General features: G+C 40.5%; 1 protein-coding gene across 1 annotated transcript in view; it reads left to right on the forward strand.

The window, feature by feature from the left end:
- LOC119411707 (chemokine-like protein TAFA-1) overlaps positions 1-19,603 on the forward strand; it is a 179,962-nt gene that overhangs the window by 132,806 nt on the left and 27,553 nt on the right. Inside the window, exon 3 of the mRNA XM_037678620.1 lies at positions 13,234-13,374. Coding sequence (XP_037534548.1) covers positions 13,234-13,374 — 141 coding nt within the window. The remainder of the gene's footprint in view (positions 1-13,233; positions 13,375-19,603) is intronic.

A 19,603-nucleotide genomic window follows, 5' to 3' on the forward strand; every position in this document is an offset into this window, starting at 1 on the left:
CTTTGGGGGCGATTGGGGGTGGGGCTGGTGCTCCGGTTCTCCCTGGATTGTTTGGATCCTTTTATCAGGGTTCCTGGTTCTGATGGCCAGCCCTTTGGCTGGGGTGGCTGCCGGGTTCTGGCAGGAGGTCAGCTGTGGTTGTGTGTGTGTGGTCGTTGGTAGTGCATGGCGGCGGTCGAGGGCATGACTTCACTTCGACAAAGTGCTGGCTGGTCGCCATGATGTGGCATTCACGGTGTGGGGTGCTGTGTGTGTGTGGGGGGGGGGGGGGGTGCATGAGTGGCATGCCGGGGCTTCTCCGGGCCTCTGGTGTGGGGCTTTAGGGATGCATTGGTGCGCTGGGCCGGTCTTCCTCGGCTGCTGCTCCCTGCTGCTGGGGCCGGGGGCCAGAGCAGCTTGCGGCTTGTGGCTTGCGGTCACTGTTGGGCGGGTGGGGCGCATGAACGGCCCAACAGAGGCTCTGTCAGGCTGTCTCTGTGTGCCTGTTTGTCTCAGGTTGGGTTTTGGGTGCCCCCCCCCTCTCTTGGACGAGTTTTGGCCCCCCATTTGGTGGGCCGTGCTCCCCCCCGGTGGTGGGCCCCCCTGCCGCCGGTGCATTGGCGGCTCTCAGCAGCTGGGGCTGGGTGGTAGGTGTGTGCAGGCCCGCACTGGTGGCTGCCTGCGGGGGCCTGGGTGCCCTGGCTCTGTTGGGCCTCTGTTGGGGGGTGGTATGACCTCGGGACTCGGGGCTTGGTGTCCATGGCCGGATCCACTCTGGAGGGGCAGGTTGCCGGCGGGGCCTGTTGACTCGTCGCTACGGCCTCCTGGGGGTTTCTGCATTGTGGTTTCTGGGGATCGCCCGGGGCTTCCCTTTGCTTCTCTCTCTGTGGGGTGCGGGTGTCCCTGTTGGGGGACTACCGGAGTTCTGGGCTTGGGGGTTGCTGTGTGTCTGTGGTTCCGGGCTTCCCTGTGTTACCTTCGTGTCCTACGGGGACGGGTTTGTTGTTGTGGTTTCTTGGTTTTGTCGGGGGGTTTTTTTTCTCTCTTTCCACAGGTCTAGAGGCAGACTTCAATGATGTTGATTTGTGTTCTCTTTATCCCTCTCTCTCTCCTCTATTCCTATCTCCTTGTTCATATCTTAGATGTTATTACTGTTTTTCTTATACATTTTATTGTTGGATGTAACTGGGACCCTGTGTACATAATTTCGCTCCACCACATGTACCACATGAGGTGCAAATGACAATAAAGAATCTCTGACGCTGACTCTCTAAAACAGGCCTGGACGTGTGCTGATTTAAGCAGGGGAACCTTCCGTGCCATGCATGATTTTAAACATGACGTCTTAGTGTATTACCCACAGTAACCTTGGAAACAGTGGTACCAGCTCTCTTCAGGTCATTGACTAGCTCCTCCCGTGTAGTTCTATTAGTATTAGTATTAGTATTAGTATTCTATTAGTATTACCAGTATTTTTTAATGTTGTAAAATGTCCTTGGGTGATTTGAAAGGCGTTAACAAATAAAATGCTTTATTATTCATTATTATATATTTTTTTGTTTGTTGTTGTTTTTTGTTCCTCTCATGGACTCATAAGACTCAGAAAATTGGATGGATTTAAAGTGTAACTATTGAGTATTGGAGAAGGGGGAGGATTAAATAGGTGATACTTCTTCCTACCCCTTTTCAGACATGTTAAATGGGATTTGTGTGTGCACATGTATATGGATATGTGTACATGGATAGGTCAATGGTTTTGACATGTCTGGAATGAATCAATAAAAAAAAAAGTCAACAGAACCACATCATCCTCATAAAACACATATGAGACCCTGAGGTTCCCAAACCAGACACCATCCTTGCCGTGACTGCATTTCAAGATCCTGTCTTTGAACTCTACAAACAAGATTGGAGACAAGGGGCATCCAGGCCACACTGGAAACAAGCTCAACTTTGTGCCAAAAATTTGGACACAGCTCCTTCTTTGGGCATACAGGGACTTGATAGCTCTTAAAAGCAACTGAGGCACCACATTCTCCCATAGCACCCCACACAGAATGCTTTGAGAAACAAGGTCATAAGCCTTCTCCTGGTCCACAAAACACATGTAGACTGGACAGGCAAACTCTTTTGAACCCCTTAGCAGCTCTGCAAGGGTGAAGATATGGTCCACTGTTTCACAACCAGGACAAAAGTCACACTGCTCCTCCTGAATCCAAGGCTTGACAATCAGTCGAAGTCTCCCTTCCAACACCCTGGAGTATACGTTCCTAAGAAGGGCGAGAAGTATGATCCCACTATAGTGTGAACACACTCTCCAGTCCCCCTTTTTAAAAATGGGAACCACCACCCCAGCCTGCCACTCCACATACATTGTCCCAGTCCTCCTTGAACATTGAAGAGACATTTTAACAATGACAGCCCCACAACATCCAGAGCCTTCAGTATCTCAGGGTGAATCTCTTCCACCCCCTGCTTCCCTGGTGTCCTGCCACTAAGAAGCTTTTAAACTGACATGGTAACCTCTGACATGGTAATGGACCTGTCTTCCCCTAAGTCCTCAGACTGTGCCTCCTGAAAGGTGGACATGATGGGTAGATTAAGGAGATCCTCAAAGTGCTCCTTCCACCGCTCAACAATATTCTCAGTCCTGGTCATCAAACCCCCAACTAGACCAAGCACAACATGGGAAAGGGGCCACTTTCCTTTTCTGAGTCACAAGACAGTTTGCCAGAACTTTCTCGAGGCCAACTGAAAGTCCTTCTCCATGGCCTCTCTGAATTACTCCTATGCCTGACTTTTTGCATCTACAACTACCGAGGCTGCAGTCCGTTGGGCCACATTGTATCTGGCAGCTGCTTCAGGAGTCCTCTGGGGCAGCCAAGTCCTGAAGGCCTCCATCTTCAGCCTGATGGCCTCCATCACTGCTAGTGTCCACCAGCGTGTACTTTGGTTGCTGCCACGACAGGCACCAATGACCTTTAGGCCACAGCTCCTGAAAACTACATCTGCAATTGAGGCCCTGAACATGACCTAATCAGATTCCATGTCCCTGACCTCCCCCGGAACCTTTGAAAAACTCACCCGGAGGTGTGAGGTGAATATTGCATGGACAGGGGGCTCCACTAGATGTTTCCAGTTCACCCTTACTATGTGTTTGGGTTTACCAGGTCTGTCCCACAGGCTCATCTGCCATCAGATTCAACTCTCCTCCAGGTGGTGATCAGTTGACAGTTCTGCCCCTCTCTTTACCCGAGTGTCCAAGACATAGGGTTGAAGGTCATTTGATGCAATTACAAAAAACTGATCATCTACCAAATCACCCAATTCTTCCTATATGCCTGTTGATGTATGAATGAAATATAAATGTACTGGGCATAGTGTGTAAAAATATGTATAATAGAAAATTAACTTTATGATTGTTTGTGTGGGTGAGTGAAAAACATAATGTGCTTTGCAGGACATGGAGAACTTGCAATAGTCCACCAACGGCTCTCCTGACGTGTTTCTGTTTTAAACAGCTGCTACATTTTACCAGGTGCTTCGAATATAAATACCAGGGTGTCAAATTAGTGGTGCAGGCCATCCTCCTCTTTTTTTTTTTACACCTCATTTGACCAACTGGGTCAATCTATGGTCTTTTCAGAGCCACTAATATTAAACAAGCATCATGTGTTCTGACCTGGACACCCACACTCTTTTGCATACAGAACTGACAAATCACCTCTGACACTTGTTCTTCTGACACTACAGAAATAAAGCCAATCAAATTTCCTTCATGTGGATATGCAATGTTTGCAGACAAAATCTAAAATGGAAGTAGGAAATTAATTCTGGAATTATTTTTTTTAGTCTGAGCCAGTGAACATGTTTTTTTAAAGGCAAAAAATACATTGGTTTGCAGTTTATTTTCAACTCAAAGATGGCAAAACATACTGTAAAGGAAAAAAATATAGCTCTTACAAGGTAGCTGAGTGGTTTAAGAGAAGGAAAAGTGATTTTTCTGAAAAGAAAATGGATTAAAAAAAGGCATGCAGTGACGCAACTCAGACAGAACGGATTATGAATTAGCAAAACATATTCTCCTTCAAAAGTAAATGAAAACCTTTTATAAACTGCTGTTGTTTGTTGTTTAGATGTAAATACTTTTGGAAAAAATTAAGGAAATTGGGCTCTTTTTGTTGTGTTTTCAGTTATGTGCTTATTGCTGTGCGCCTTCTTGCTGCTTATTCATAATTTTAATCATGCTGATAGTAAATCTGGATTCCTGAAGTTCTTACCTTTCATTTGAACCTTCTCTGATTACTCTATACTGATGCATTCAGGAGTTACAGCCTTATGATCTTGGTGTCCAATAGGGTGGACATGTTAAACTCCATGTTAACACTTTGAAATATGCTTATACATATTCTCATAAAAATATATCCAGAATAATCATTTTTGTTGCACACGTTAAACTCCATTTTGACACTTTGAAATATGCTTATACAAAGTACATATTCTCATAAAAATATGTCCAGAATAATCATTTTTGTTGCTATTGTTACAAACTTTGAACTGATAATGGTTAAGACTTGATGCTGCAGCCTCATCTAATATTCCAGGCCATTCCTCAATTCCTCCATGTGCATAAACATAAATAAATAATTAATACATTTTAGAAGAGAAAAGAATCAATGATTTTTGTGTGTTTCAACTTCAAAAACTACATAATAGCTACAGTTTCAATAATTATGACCAATACAGCACCTCAGACTGAAGAAGTCTTTCGGATGGAAAACGAAAGGTTTTTATTTTTTAATTTAATTTTTTTTTTGTTTGTTTGTTTTGGGGGCAGTACGGTGGCGCAACTGGTAGAGCCGCTGCCTCTCACAGCAAACAAAAATAATCTGATTTTTACCTTCACAGAGAGACCAGGCTATTGATATCCTGATACATGATCAATAATCCAGGTAGAAAAATCTAAAAAAGTTAAGTCTGGTCCTCTAGACATTCAAAAAACTAAACAAACTATCCATCCATCCATTATCTTTTACCCGCTTCTTCCATTTTGGGTCATGCGGCTCGCCAGTGCCCAAGTCCAGCAAACACTGTGTGAGGGGCGGGGTACACCCATCCATCACAGGGACACAGAGACAAATGAGACAAACAACTATCCACTCTCTCACTCACACCTAGAGACAATTTATAATTACCAATCAGCCTAATATGCTTGTTTTTTGTCTGTGGGAGGACACGGAGTACCGGGAGAAAACCTACGCATGCAAGGACAGAACCTGCAAACTCCACCCAGAAAGGCCCCCAGACTGGGATTTGAACCAGGGACCTGCTCGCTGAGAGGCAGCAGCTCTACCAGTTGCGCCACCGTACTGCCCCAAAAACAAACAAACAAAAAAAAATTAAATTAAAAAATAGAAACCTTTCGTTTTCCATCCGAAAGACTTCTTCAGTCTGAGGTGCTGTATTCAGCTCAGTCTTACAAATATCACCTTCTCATAGTGGATCAACCAGTTTGCTGCTGACAACCAAAACCAGCTGCTCACATGATCAAGAAGGAGAAATCCCACACAAGACAGGCTCTAGAGCAATGTGGATATCCTAACTGGGCCTTCCTGAAAGCAGAGAAGAAACCCAAACAGGACTCCAGTCAGCCATCAGGTGAAAAGGAGGAACCCAGACCCAGACCAGTGGTCATTCCATATGTTGAGGGAGTATCAGAGAAACGGAGACGTTTATTTTCTAAACATAACGTCCCAGTGGCTTTTAAACCCCAAAATACATTATGGCAAAGACTGGTTCATCCCAAAGATCCAGTCCCCCGGCACAAACAGAGTAATGTTGTGTATGCTGTTCAGTGTCAGGAGGGCTGTGATCAGTCTTACATCGGGGAAACTAAACAGCCACTGGCCAAAAGGATGGCCCAGCACAGAAGATTAACATCACCAGGCTAGGATTCTGCGGTCTACACTCATCTCCAGGCCAGCGGTCACTCTTTCAGGGATGAAGATGTGCACATCCTGGACAGAGAGGAACGATGGTTTGAGAGAGGAGTAAAGGAGGCCATCTTTGTGAAAAGAAATCATCCATCATTAAACAGAGGTGGAGGCCTCCGGGTTCAACTGTCCCCCTCTTACAATGCTGTGATTGCTAGTATCACTCAACCCTCTGTGAGTAGTAAACAGCCATCAGTGTGCTAATGACCCATTGTTAGGCTGATGGTCCTTCTTGAGCATGTGAGCAGCTGGTTTTGGTTGTCAGCAGCAAACTGGTTGATCCACTCTGAGAAGGTGCTGTTTAAGAGACTGAGCTGAATACAGCACCTCAGATTGAGGAAGTCTCTCGGATGAGAGACTAAACGTTTCTACATTTTTTGTTGTTTTGCTTTGTTTTGTTTTTTTGAATGTCCAGAGGACCAGATTGAAATTTTTTGGATTTTTCTACCTGGATTATTGAGCATGCATCAGGATATTTATAAAATAAACTTTATTTGTCACATACACAATCATACACAGTATAATATATAGTGAAATGTGTTGTTGTACCTGCATCCAAAGATCAGCAAATATGTAAGGACAAATATATAAGGACAAATAAGTAAGCAATGTAACACACACAATCAAACAGGATGTGATACAAAATGTAAAGATACTGCGATGCAAATTTGGATTTGTAATTTCATTATTTTTTGCTTGTTTTTCTTCATGTTCCGAGTTGAGCAGGTAGATAATCTGAGGGAAGAAGCTCCTCAGCAGGGAGAGAAGTGAATGTCCAGGGTGGTTGGGTTGTTTGAAGATCTTCCCAACTTTTGACCTGCACCTTTTAAAATAAATGTCCTGCAGGTCGGAGAGAGTTGTTTCGATGGCTCACTTCTCTGTATGGATCACATTCCTAAGAGCCTTCAAGTCCTCTTTTGTGCAGCTGCCCATCCGGTTGGTGATGCCTCTGCTCAAGATACTTTCAGTGGTGCAAGTGGTGAACTCCCTGAGCACCCTGGGGGAGAATCAAAATCTCTGAGACATCTGTGGAAGACACACTGTCTGGCCTTCTTGACTGTTTTTTTTTTTACATGTAGTGACCAGGACAGGTTCTGGATGATGGTCACTTCAAGTAAAAGACAGTAAATAAACATATTATGTAATAGACTGTGTTTCTGCCTCTCATTGGTTGGAGATGAAGCCAACAGGGCCCAGTTTATGGAAGCAGACATTATCGTTTTGATAACAAAGCCTGCAAACTGATGTTGTGGAGCATTAAGCCTCATGTACTCTCTCGTACACAATCGTGGTGTTATAAGACCTGAATTTTAAACATAAAAATTATTCAAGATAGAGAAATAAACATTTGAACATACAGCAGCAAAGCAAAAACTACATAAAACAACAACAGTCAACACCTACAAATATATTTGGGATATGTTTTTTATTTTTTTTAAAGAACAAAGTCCCATTTTCTTACATAAAATGCCATGAAATAAAATATAATTTATACTGAGAGCATCCTGTTTGTGCGTAACTGCTGCAACTTCAATTTCAGTTTTCCGTCATGGAGTCTAGAAGTTTATTACATGTTAATGGTTAGATTCCTGCTGTCTTAAAACAACTCCAGTCTGAAAAACTGTTTACTAAACTTTTATACCTCTGTCATTTCGACATTACTTGGTTATTCTGGCCAAAATATTATGACACCCCTGCTAGAAATGATACACCTAGCTACTGCCACTGCTCTCTGTGCTTTCAAATACCCACTAACTTCTTTGTAAATAACCATCCATCCATCCATCCATTATCTTTACCCGTTTATTCCATTTTGGGTCACGGGGGTCGCTGGTGCCCATGTCCAGCAATCACTGTGCGAGGGGCGGGGTACACCCTGGACGGGTCGCAAGTCCATCACAGGGCCACATAGAGACAAACGAGATAAACAACCATTCACTCTCTCACTCACACCTAGGGACAATTTAGAGTTACCAATCAGCCTAACATGCATGTTTTTGGTCTGTGGGAGGAAACCGGAGTACCCGGAGAAAACCCACGCATGCACGGAGAGAACATGCAAACTCCACCCAGAAAGGCCCCTGGACCGGGATTTGAACCAGGGACCTGTTCACTGAGAGGCAGCAGCTCTACCAGTTGTGCCACCGTGCTGCCTGTAAATAACCATGTTGTGCAAAATTAGCATTAATGTAAAAGCTTTTGATCTGATTTGGCCTTGACTCTACACAAGTTTGCACTTAGCTCGTGAGATTAATCTTGTTTTCTCCTAACCAAATTCATTCAAAGGACTATAACCATGAAGTTATGAATTGTTTAAAGTATTCCACAGAGCACCTCTTCAAAAGATTAGAACTACTGTTTTCAGTCTGGATTTTAAGTCATATATTATGGCCAGATTGTTTAGATGTTGGCGTATGATCTATTCCATACAATGTCATAAACTGAGTGAAAGGAAATGTCAGCAGTAATGATGAATGTGTTTTGCATTGTTATTTTGTGGTGGAAAATCAACCTGCAGACTCCATACCGTATGGGTTGTTCTTACAGTGCGATTGTTTCACACAGCTGTCGTCATGTTCCTCAAACAGCTTATGAATAATGTCAAAGAAGATGTAAAGTGTATTATTCTGCTGAAATAATAGCATTTTCTTAAAAGGGTGTGCATCACCTGCAAATACATATCAGAGTGGCAGGCATTTGTACGTTTCCCAGCAAAATCTTGCAGAACCTTGTTCAGAGCACCATACAGTGTTTTCTCATAGTCTGACTCGTTGGCACCTCCCATGGACACACATCCATTTGTGTCCACAAACTGTTCCCATTTTACAACACTTACACTTACTATTTATAGGTCTTCTGTTCATATAGATAAATGTAACCCATAGGGTACTCTTTTATTTTAGAGCATCTTTAAGCAGGAATAGATTTATCACATAACTATCCAGATTTATTGGTGAGGTCTCAAAATGAGTAGAGTAAATGAAAAGCTTTGCTTCTGTTGTGTTTGATTGCTGTTACTTATTGTCACTAGATAACAATGATGTAACATAATAGAACAGGAGACAAACTTAAGTAGAAATGCAGACAAACAGAAACATTAGTCTGATTGGGGTTCTGTCTTTGTTTGTGAGTTTAACTATTGTCGTCCATTTCACAATAATCATCACAATAAAACAAATTGGCAACAAAGATGAGGGCTTTTGTACTTGGTCTACCACCTACCCTGCCTACATCCTGCTAATGAGCTTCCAAAACCATTTACAAAGTGGTAGAAAATATAAAAAAATTACATGCTAGTCATGAACCCTACAGTAGACAAATGGACGACTGAAAAACAACGTGGTGTTTTATTCCACTGCTTGGGACCAGAAGGACAGTGTCTGTTCTACACACTACCAGAACAAGTTACAGCATTTGATTAAGCTATCCCTGCGCATGAAAGACATTTTGTCAATAATAAGTTAATGAGTTGGTGTGCAGACACACATTCAGACAATGTGTGCCGATAAAACCGTCAGCCAAAATGACACCAAGCTCAGAGGTTTAGCTGCAATATGTAGATTTGGAGCGATGAAAAACAATCTTATAAAGTGTCCGTTAATTTCCAATGCTTTTTTCAGTGCTGTGAAGGATACATTTCTGCTGGAGGAGGACCTCACACTGGACAATGCTCTATCTATCCTTTGCATGCCAAGTGGAAGCAGCAGTTAAAAATGCTACACTGCTCTCAGCTGCGATTAAGGTCCTGTCTGTACCTGTATAGGCCATGCTGCAAATGCTTGCTTTGGAGGGAAGAATGAATGCAAAAAGCTCACATACATGAACCTCCACCAAATGTTTTATTATAAACAGGCAAGCGAAAAGAGCAACATCTTTGCTTCAGATGTGCTTAAGATAAACACCTAACTAATGCTAAAAACTAAAAACTGCCCTGCTGCTTCAGTAAATTGGAATAAGTCCAGTCCAGACCAACTGACTGCCATTGCTGAAGCTCTGACACCAAAATATTTGACAGCTCTTCGTTCATTCCTAGACTTAACCTCTTGGTTCATCGAGTTTCTACCAAGCTATGCAACACTGAGCCACCACAAGAGCTACTTGGAGCCCCATAATCAAACTGTATGAAAACGGACTGATGAACCAAACACAAGTTTCAATGATCTCAAAACAATGATCCTGAAAAGCCCAATGCTTGTCATCTACAACTCATAGCTGTCAGCATTCAGCACAGATCCTTCAGACTGTGTACTGGGAGCTCTTCTGACACAGTTCCACTCAGGCAATGTAGAACACAATGTTGCTTGTGCATCCCTCACCCCGTCTCCAGCTGGAAGGAAGTACTATATATATGTATAGTATGTATTTATAAATATATAAACTCTTTCTTGTGTGTGGGCAGTTGAAAGATGGAAAACAAGTATGGGGACTCAGATTCACACTCAGAACTGATCATCAAGCCCTCACCACTCTGCCAGGCACTAAAGGGATAAATAGAGCTGACGTGAAAATTACACAGTGGTCAGCTGGACTGATGTGTTTCTAGTACAACATGCAATACCAACCAGTAAGTCAGGACATCATGGCGAATTGCCTCTCACATCTTCCCCTGCGCTTGTTGAATTTAAGTCTAAATGTGAAGACTGCCTAAAACTTACAAAACTGCAACCCATCATCCTCTCAGGAAGGCTTAAAGTGAAGAAGCACCTTTGAAAAGAAGTCAAACCTTATTTACTTGTGCGATATCTAGAGGGAAGTTTCTCATATTTCCTAATTCTCTGCAAGAAAAGGTCATTCACCTGGCTCAGGAAGGACACCCAGGCATGGATTGCACTGAACAACACCTCAGAGGTGGCCACATAAGGAAGATTTTGTCCACACAGTCCCACTATTATACATTATATTTAAGACATGTCACAAAACCATTAATGATTTACCTGTCAAGTTGTCTATGGGGTCCATTTGAACACATTGCTCTTGACATTGTAGGTCCATTTAATTATGGAGCTTAAGACTGCAGGTTTGCTATCACCCTTGTTGATTATTTCAGCAAATGGTCTGAAGTAACATTTATTCAGAATACCACAAAAAAACAACAACACAGTATTCGCATTCCTAACTTTTGAATTTGTACATGAAGGAAAACCTTGCCCCATCAAAACTAATAATGGACCACAGTTTACGTGTTCTGCCTTTGCTGATTTCATGGGTTAACGTGACATTAAGCAGATCAAAACACGTGTATACCATCCTCAGGCGAACAGACGTGTTTTAAACTTTAATAAAGACACCATTCAGGTAGCACAAGCTGTCCTGTACTTACCAAAATACTTCACAGATACCAGGCTTTACCTCATGCTACAACTGGTGAATCTCTTTTTAGCTTCTTTGAGAAAGACTAGTGAGGACAAAACTAGAAGTCTTACCTCTGGCTAATCACATGCTGCTGTGACAGTGTAGGACAGAAGAGACTGTGTAAAGTAGAAATGCAGAAAAAAAACTAGTCTGAACGCAGTTCTGCAATGAAGTCTTTACAGTTGTAAAATTTGTATGCGTAATAGTCGTTTCCTGTTTCAGTTCAGATGCTACAACGGTGTCCACTAGACGGAACTATTTAGGTATTTGTGCTACTTAGTCATTTGATATGTTGCGTTCAAAATAAATCCAATTAATTGTATAAAAAATGTAAGTATCAGACCAGGACTAAACATCTTAACATACAATATTTAACAGATTGTGGAGTTTGAGGTTGAAGCACATAAAATAAATGTTCTCCCTCCTATTAAAATCTAAGCTCTGCTCCCTTCTGCTCTAAAATATCTAACAGCAGAACGGAGCATGACATTAATACTGCCCGACAGCTTGGTCCAGCAGGACTGTAACTGCTTTTCTTTTATTCCAGAACTTCTTGGACTTTGGTATTGCAAAGACATTGATGAGAACAGAAAAGGAAAAGTGTTGCCAAACTTGTCTAGATTTCCGGATGTGCAGTTCCGTAATTCCTGACCCAAGCCACTTCAAATATTTGCACAACAGCGCAGCCAGAGAATAAAACAAGCAGGTTGTTGTCATGCCAGCAAAAGCAAATGCACCTTCCCTCTGCAGCAGGAAGTCCTCTTTAGCTGACCAGAATAAATCACTCACCAGGTGAGGTATGGACACTGTTTCCTTGCTTTCTGCTTTTTTAGTACTGGAAGAGAATAAGTTAAGCTCTTCTTCCTTAGCTTCCATCCTTGGATGAGCTCCAGTTTTAATTGTTAGATGCTAGCGTCTGTTGATGTTGCTGTCATAATAAGATAAAGAGTTTTTCCTGAAGTCTATAGAAGTGGGTTTAGCAGTGATGGAGGGCCTTTCTCCTGCAGCTCTGCTGGTTGCATTAGCCCCATGCTTTATAATTGTGAGAAGGGGCAGCTCCACTGACTACCTCATTACTCACTGGCATGGCCAGGCTCTGGCAGGAAGACACACCTTGTCCTCTAGTTTTTTTTTCCCCCCTGCATGCCTCACTAATTTCAGGGTGTCCCTCAGTTCCATCATGTCACCAACCTGCCGTGGGGAAGTCTCACAATTGTTTTTGACCCACTAGTGCCAATGGCATATATCAACTTCTCTGTTGCCATTTTTTTTTCTTCTTTTTTTGACATAAACCTCTGACAAACTGGGGCATACTGTACTACATTCACTCTGACTGATGTCACCTAGACCTTGGGGTTAATGCTTCAGTATAGCGTAGCCTGAGACTGTGTTGGCGCAGTCGCAAGAGTCAAAAGTGTGAACTGTCAAAGCATTGCTGTGGGATCGCAGCAGCTGAGACAAATGATTCATGTGTTTTTGGTCATACTGATAACTTACATAAAACAGATACAATAATGGCACGTTAATAACTACTGAGTGTGTGATGCTCCTTATGAGAGTCATCATGAGCTGATTGGTATGAAGTGAGGATAGCCAGCGCAGAATGAGAGGCAATTTGATGACATAATTGAGATTCCTTGAGGGCCAATTTGTTACACATGCTTACAGTGTAAGTGGCTGATGATTGTACTGCTGCTCGGCGCACATAATATCACGAGCAGAAGTCGACTTTCACCGAGCTCATCTCTCATTCACTTTATGGCTGCGTGTTGAAAGAGCTCCTTCTAAAAATATATGAATGAAGAGCGAACGATAACTTCCAGTAATTTTCGAGGTTTTTATGACATGTTTTCTATTAATCTTTCACCTTTTCTGAACATGCAATTTTCTGTTATTTTTCTCTCTTCAGAGGGTGGAACATGTGAGGTGATTGCTGCCCACCGATGCTGTAACAAAAACCGTATCGAGGAGCGCTCTCAGACAGTCAAGTGCTCCTGTTTACCTGGGAAAGTGGCGGGGACGACACGCAACAAACCCTCCTGTGTGGATGGTGAGAAAATTTGCTGTGTTTTTAATATAATACTACTGCTGACAATTCAAAACTGGGCTCTTTCATGAATGAAACAAGTCCTTGACACCTGCACTGACACACCAATGTTACACAGATTGCATCTAGTAAAAAGAGCGGCAATGATGCAGGCTAGAAAGAGCTTTGTTCTTGTCAAATCATTCGTTTGTTTCAGGAGTTATTCAAGACTTCAAACATTTATCTTGAAAGCAGCAACAATACTTTTGTCTAGAAATATTAATATGTCACAGTATTGAGATTTAAATAAGGATATGATAGCTAGTTACAATTATTTACTAAAATAAACAGAGCAATTCATAAATCTTGCAGTACACTTAAATATTGTGCTCAATATATCACACTAACATACTTTTTATTTTAAACTATACTTTGTAAATCAAACTGATGAACTCTACATTTCCAAAAATAATGAATTATACATTATAAAAAATGCAAAATGTGTAGTAAAATACCAGCAGCTGGAGTTGGCAGAACATTACAGTAATAAAATTACTGGTATATTGTTTTTGATTGTATATTATGAAACAAATCTGTACCATATGGGGTTGAACAGACTAGTCTAGTCGATCCCAGGACATTTCGTAAGTTTTATATTTCGTGTCGACTAGTTGCAGTCACAACCGCCCGCTTCGCTGTTCCCAGCCCTATTCCATCCAATCCACATGGTGGATTAAATAAAATAAAACTAAAAACTGTGAGGCGGTGGAACTGTCATTTCTAACACGGCCACGCCCACCCGTGCCAAAATCGTGTTCTGATCTCTCTTGTAAATGAGTCCCAGAGGCTCAATGGAATTAACCTGTATAAATAAAGTTTGAATGAAATGTGCTGAATGGGCGGACTGGGTTGGTGTCGGGCTTTGGATTGCATCAGCAGACTCGTGCGGCAGACTATCCAATTTGGATCACCACCAGCCGCGCTGACCGGACGGTTAAAAGATGTACAAAAACGTCCAGATGGATCACTGCCAGCGACCCAGCTGACGCTTAACTGGACCCAACCGCTGCGTCAGCGGACGCACACGGCTGATGACCATTAATAACTAATAATAACTATGATATTATAAAAAGGTGCTCCACCACGGCTCACCCCATTGCCCTCAGTTCCATTCCACCCAATCCACGGTGGTGGATTAAATAAAATAAAACTAAGAACAGGCGGGCGGTGGTGGATTCCATCACTGCCCGCCTGTTCTTAGCCTTGTTTTTTACGTGCCGCACATTTCTTTCACTTTTGCAGCGTAATAATAGTTGTGGTTTTTCTGTGACGTATTTGCAGTTTGATAAATGGTAGGAGCATAAATATACGCCCAATTTTTTTGTTGTTCTTTTTGATGTAAATAAGAAATTACTTTTTTTGCGATTTTATTTTTGCGAATATGATACAGCGTCTTCAGTTCCTATGACGTCATCGACTAATCAACGTCGACATAGAATTTTATCATGTTAAAGTCGACTTAAAAAATATGTAGTTGTTTAACCCCTAATAACTTTTAAACAACATCAATTCTGTAAAATATATTGCAATGTTTTAATAAAAACTCCAAATATATAGTAATATACTGCTGTTGTTACCAAATATTTTTGGAAGAATTGTGATGGCAATATTAAAAGCACAGAGTAAAGCAAGACTAATCTGAGATGTTACTTTTTAAGCCTATTGTCCCAATCCGCTCTCAGCAACTGCACAAGGAACATAAATCTATCACCCAACAATGAAATGGATTAGCAGCAACTGCAGTTGTAAAAACGTCTCCTAAAACTTGAGGTGCTATCATAACGGGTCAAAAACAACAGATGACCTTAGCTCAAGGCACGAAGAAAAACTATGCAAATGTCTAAAAGTCTATGTTTGACCTTTGCATGCTGTCAAGTGCAATAGCTGTCAAATACGACTGACAGTGCAATCTAAATACCATCATTTGCACTTTTATGATGCCATCTAAAACCCATTTTTTGGGGGAAAATAATACAGGTAAACAGTAAATTTAAAAAAAATTAAAAAATACAGGTAAACAATCAGAGGTGCAAAACACAAACTGTGCTGCAAACTGATCGAAGGCATAAAGCACAGAAAAAAAAGCAGGAAATCAAAACTGGAATATGCAAATTTCACATGTCTGGGGTGAAAACAGAGAAGGATGAATGCCAAACAGACTAGAAAGTAACTTTGAAAAAAATGCTTCAATATTAAACATAAAAAATACAAACTGTTATTTTAAGAAGCCTCAGAAATGACATAAAACATAACAAAATATAATAATATACATCAACGTATGAATGTGATCTAAAGCACTGATTAGTCTCTATAGATTGATTTGTTCAGATTATGGTATAAAGTTTATTCATTTTAAATAAGTACAAAACAATTCCATAACAATATAAAAAAAGATACAAGAGATTTAAAATGAAAGGCAGCAGAAAGAAGAAAAAATCTTATTATATCTGCCCCTTTTTTCAAACAATTATTTCAGTCATAATAATTTTCAAGTTTTCTTTATTATTCTTTATTCTTTATTTAAATTATCTTTATAGAGATGTAGAGTGCTGTATGAATGTGTGTGGAGGTAAATGAGGAAACAGATTGTGTTGTAAAGCCCTTTGAGTACCATGGTTAGATAGAAAGGTGCTGTATATACAGTCAAAAAAGTCCATGCTCATTAATCCAGGTATACAATCCAACAGTTTTCAGTCAGGTCATCATACACACAGTCCTTCTACCATTTACCATATTTCATTTCAGACAATCAACTATGAAATACTCTAAACAAGGCGACAACTGAAAATGAGCTTTTTTTGTTGTTTAGTTTTAAAGACGTGTACGAGATTTATTCGCAATTTTTTCAATGTTCACAGAAACAAACATGGAGCAGGTTTCCTCTCTTAAGCAAATAACTGGGCTTAGTAAAAGTGTTGATAACCTGCGTGACCAGTTCAACCTCTGAAACAGATTTGAAATTAAAATGATGTTGGCAGCGTTTTCGTGCAAAACAAACACAAACTCAGATTGCCTTGAAACAAACCTTGACACCTGTTCGGCAGCAATACAGATTAGAAAAAAAAGTTTGTGTTTGTTGTCAAACTCTGTTTTAGTTGGCAGCTTTCTTTTTTTTATTTTTTATTTTTTTGGTTTGCAGTGTGGGCAGCTGCTGTCAGTGGTGGAACAGTTCCTTTCTCCAGAACATGTTCTGCCACTGCCTCCATCACCTGTAGGATGTGTGCACACATCTGTATTTATAGAAAAGCCAACTTTTTCTCTGAAAAGACGTGCGATTGGCCAAAGTCTCTCATCAGGTGTTAGATTTATTATGTGGCTGAAAACAGCTGGGCTACTATTTGAAATACTTTACTTTACTTGCTTTAAAGTTGGAATTATCCTCATCTTTGTTTTATATAATTGAAAAATTCCATATTCACCTTTTTGTCTGCTGCCTCTGTGATGTCTCTAATGGTAAAAGTTCATTCAGCCATGAAGACACACTGAAGTGCGTCTGGGCATCATGGGAGACAGATATGATGATGAGCTGATTCAGTGTAGCTGATGAACACCTGAACAGGGAGCACATTGCAGATCACACTGCTTAAGGCATTTCAGGCTGATGGAAATGAATAACTAATGAACAGCCAGGAAAGCTTCAGGCTAGTGCACCTGAATTACCTCAGCTGAAAAGAAGAAGAAGAAAAAAAAAAAAACAGTCACTGAGAGGCTGCTCCACAGCTGGAAGAAAAAGAACTGACAGGAAGTCACAAGTCTGCTGAGACAGAACTGTGATGCCCCTTTGCTCCTTGGAGCTCATTTGTCTCTCCTCAGTCTGGATACTTTCACCTCCACCTCCAGCAAAGATCAAAGTTATCGCTCATGACTGCCCTCTTGCAAAAAAAAGACACCAAAATATCTTCATTACAGATACATGAAGGAGGAGGCAGACGGGTCTGCCACTCCACATGAGCCCAGCGTATAAAACCATGTCTGAAGATCTGCTGCACCATGTTTAAAATGAACTTCTTTTTATGGTTATTGTTTGTTTGAGTTCACTCTGTGTTGGATCCTAGACGGGATTTTATTGCATCGGTTTTCTGAGAAAACAACCTGAAATGGTCAATTTCAACATCAGCAGAACAAATACCATAATTTTCTCCATAGAAAATTTACCTAGGAGCTTTTCTTAAACCCAACTTAAATATCTATGAATAATTGTCATGCCTTAAACATAAGGATTGTGCTTTTAAACTTAACCAAGTAGTTATAATATCTAAACCTAGACAAACAGCAAATGGAGCAATAATTAAAATCAAATCTAAAGAAAAAACTTAGCATTCCTTGCAGTAGTGTGGTCCACCGTGACTGGTGTCAGGGCTTAAAACTGAAATCACATCATGCAAAGCAGGGCCAGCCTAAGCCTCCATGGGGCCCTAAGCAAAATTTGGTTTGGGGCCCACTATTTCTGCTAATGATGTGGATTATTGCAATCGACAATCAGATGATCTAATCATTCACCCATCTGACATAAACTCATTGCAACTCTGACAGCCCTCTTTACATTATCCTATATATGTATATATCAGTGGTACACAAAAAAAAAAAAAACACCAGTATGTAATGTATTTTACAGCAAAAGTGTCATGTGGTTTATTATCTTTGGTTCCAAAGAACAGCAACAGTAATGTTCAAAATAATTTGTAGTGCCAGATCAACAACAAACATCAGATTAAATAACTTAGTTGCATAAAAATAACTTGAATTGTGCAAAAACAGACAAAATTAAATAGATTATAAAATCAAATATCAAGGAAATATTTAAATAATGTAAATGAACAATTACTTGAAACCATGTAAAATGGTTTACAAAAGAAATTTAAAGTTGAATAATTAGTTCTTAAAACTATGTAAATGTGTGCAATGATTTGCAAAAGCTGAACTTAAAGTATTACACAACCTTTACTCACACATTTGACCTGTTTATGTTACTTCTTCCTCAAAACTTCACAAACGTCCTAAAACCTGTGCTTCCACTTAGTGGGGGCCCCTAGTGGCCCTGGGGCCCGAAGCACACGTTTAGTTTGCTTATGCCTTGGGCCGGCCCTGATGCAAAGGGTACAGCAGCTGTTTTGGTCAAACCTTTTAAATGACTTAATTTATGCGAAAGCTCACGATGTGCAAGATGTTAGTGCTCAGATTAGGTGTTGTGAATGACTCTCAGCTACTACCACACCAGATTATGGCTCAATAGATGACTGAGTTTAAGTTATATTTGTGTTGGCTAGTAGCAATTAGCTTAGCCATCTTGAATTCGGTTAAGTCCAAAAGCTGTAGATGCAAAATCGAGGTTTACTTTTATGAATGTTTCGCTAAAATCTGCAGTGGGACATCAGATGTTTTGTAAATCATCCTCCATCTTCACTTCTTTCCAGCAGCATCATTTTGATCCTATTTCTTGTTCGTAAGTTAACACATTGTTTTCTGTGTTTGTTGTCCAGTTTAATCAAGACATTGACATCAATCACATAATGTCAGTATTTATTACATGGAGTTACTTTAGGATGTCCTTATACATGCTCAATAATCCAGATAAATTAATCTAACAAGGATGAGTCAGGTCCTCTGGACGGGTTATTCTTTGTTGAAATGTTTTGTCTTTTACCCAAAAAGGTTTATTCTACTTTAGTTTGTTTTTCACTTTTTGTGGCCTAGATAGCTCCTTCGGAAAAACATTTCCAGCAAAGTGCATAAAAGTTGAACTCAACACTAACATATTTTCTTGGTTTTAACTGTAATTTACACTTTGGCATTTGAGATGAAAGTGATAGTGCAGACTAAAAAAAAAAAAAAAAGTGAACCTGTTTTGATATGCTTCTTTTATCTTTGAGATAAAAAAAGATTAAAAAACATTTGATAAAATCGTGCAAATGAACCACAGCAGAAGTTTAAAGGTGGAAAAGTAGGTGCTGCAGTTAACACCTTATTCTGCTTCAGCCTCACAGATGGAAAAACATTTTTTATGTATTGTTAAACGTGCAATTTTAGAAGAAAATGTGTTAAAGTTGAGATAATTAGTCACTTTCAGCCATATTGCTAAGCATCACAGTCCTTTTGAGTGATATTTACTTGACTTAATAAATGTTTTTTCTTCTTTTACCTATGATTTTTATGTCCTAGTTGGAATATACTTTGTGCTTGAAAGTATAAATAT

Source organism: Nematolebias whitei, chromosome 7 (genome assembly GCF_014905685.2).
Source record: "Nematolebias whitei isolate Nwh7 chromosome 7, NemWhi1, whole genome shotgun sequence".
Classification (NCBI taxonomy): domain Eukaryota; kingdom Metazoa; phylum Chordata; class Actinopteri; order Cyprinodontiformes; family Rivulidae; genus Nematolebias; species Nematolebias whitei.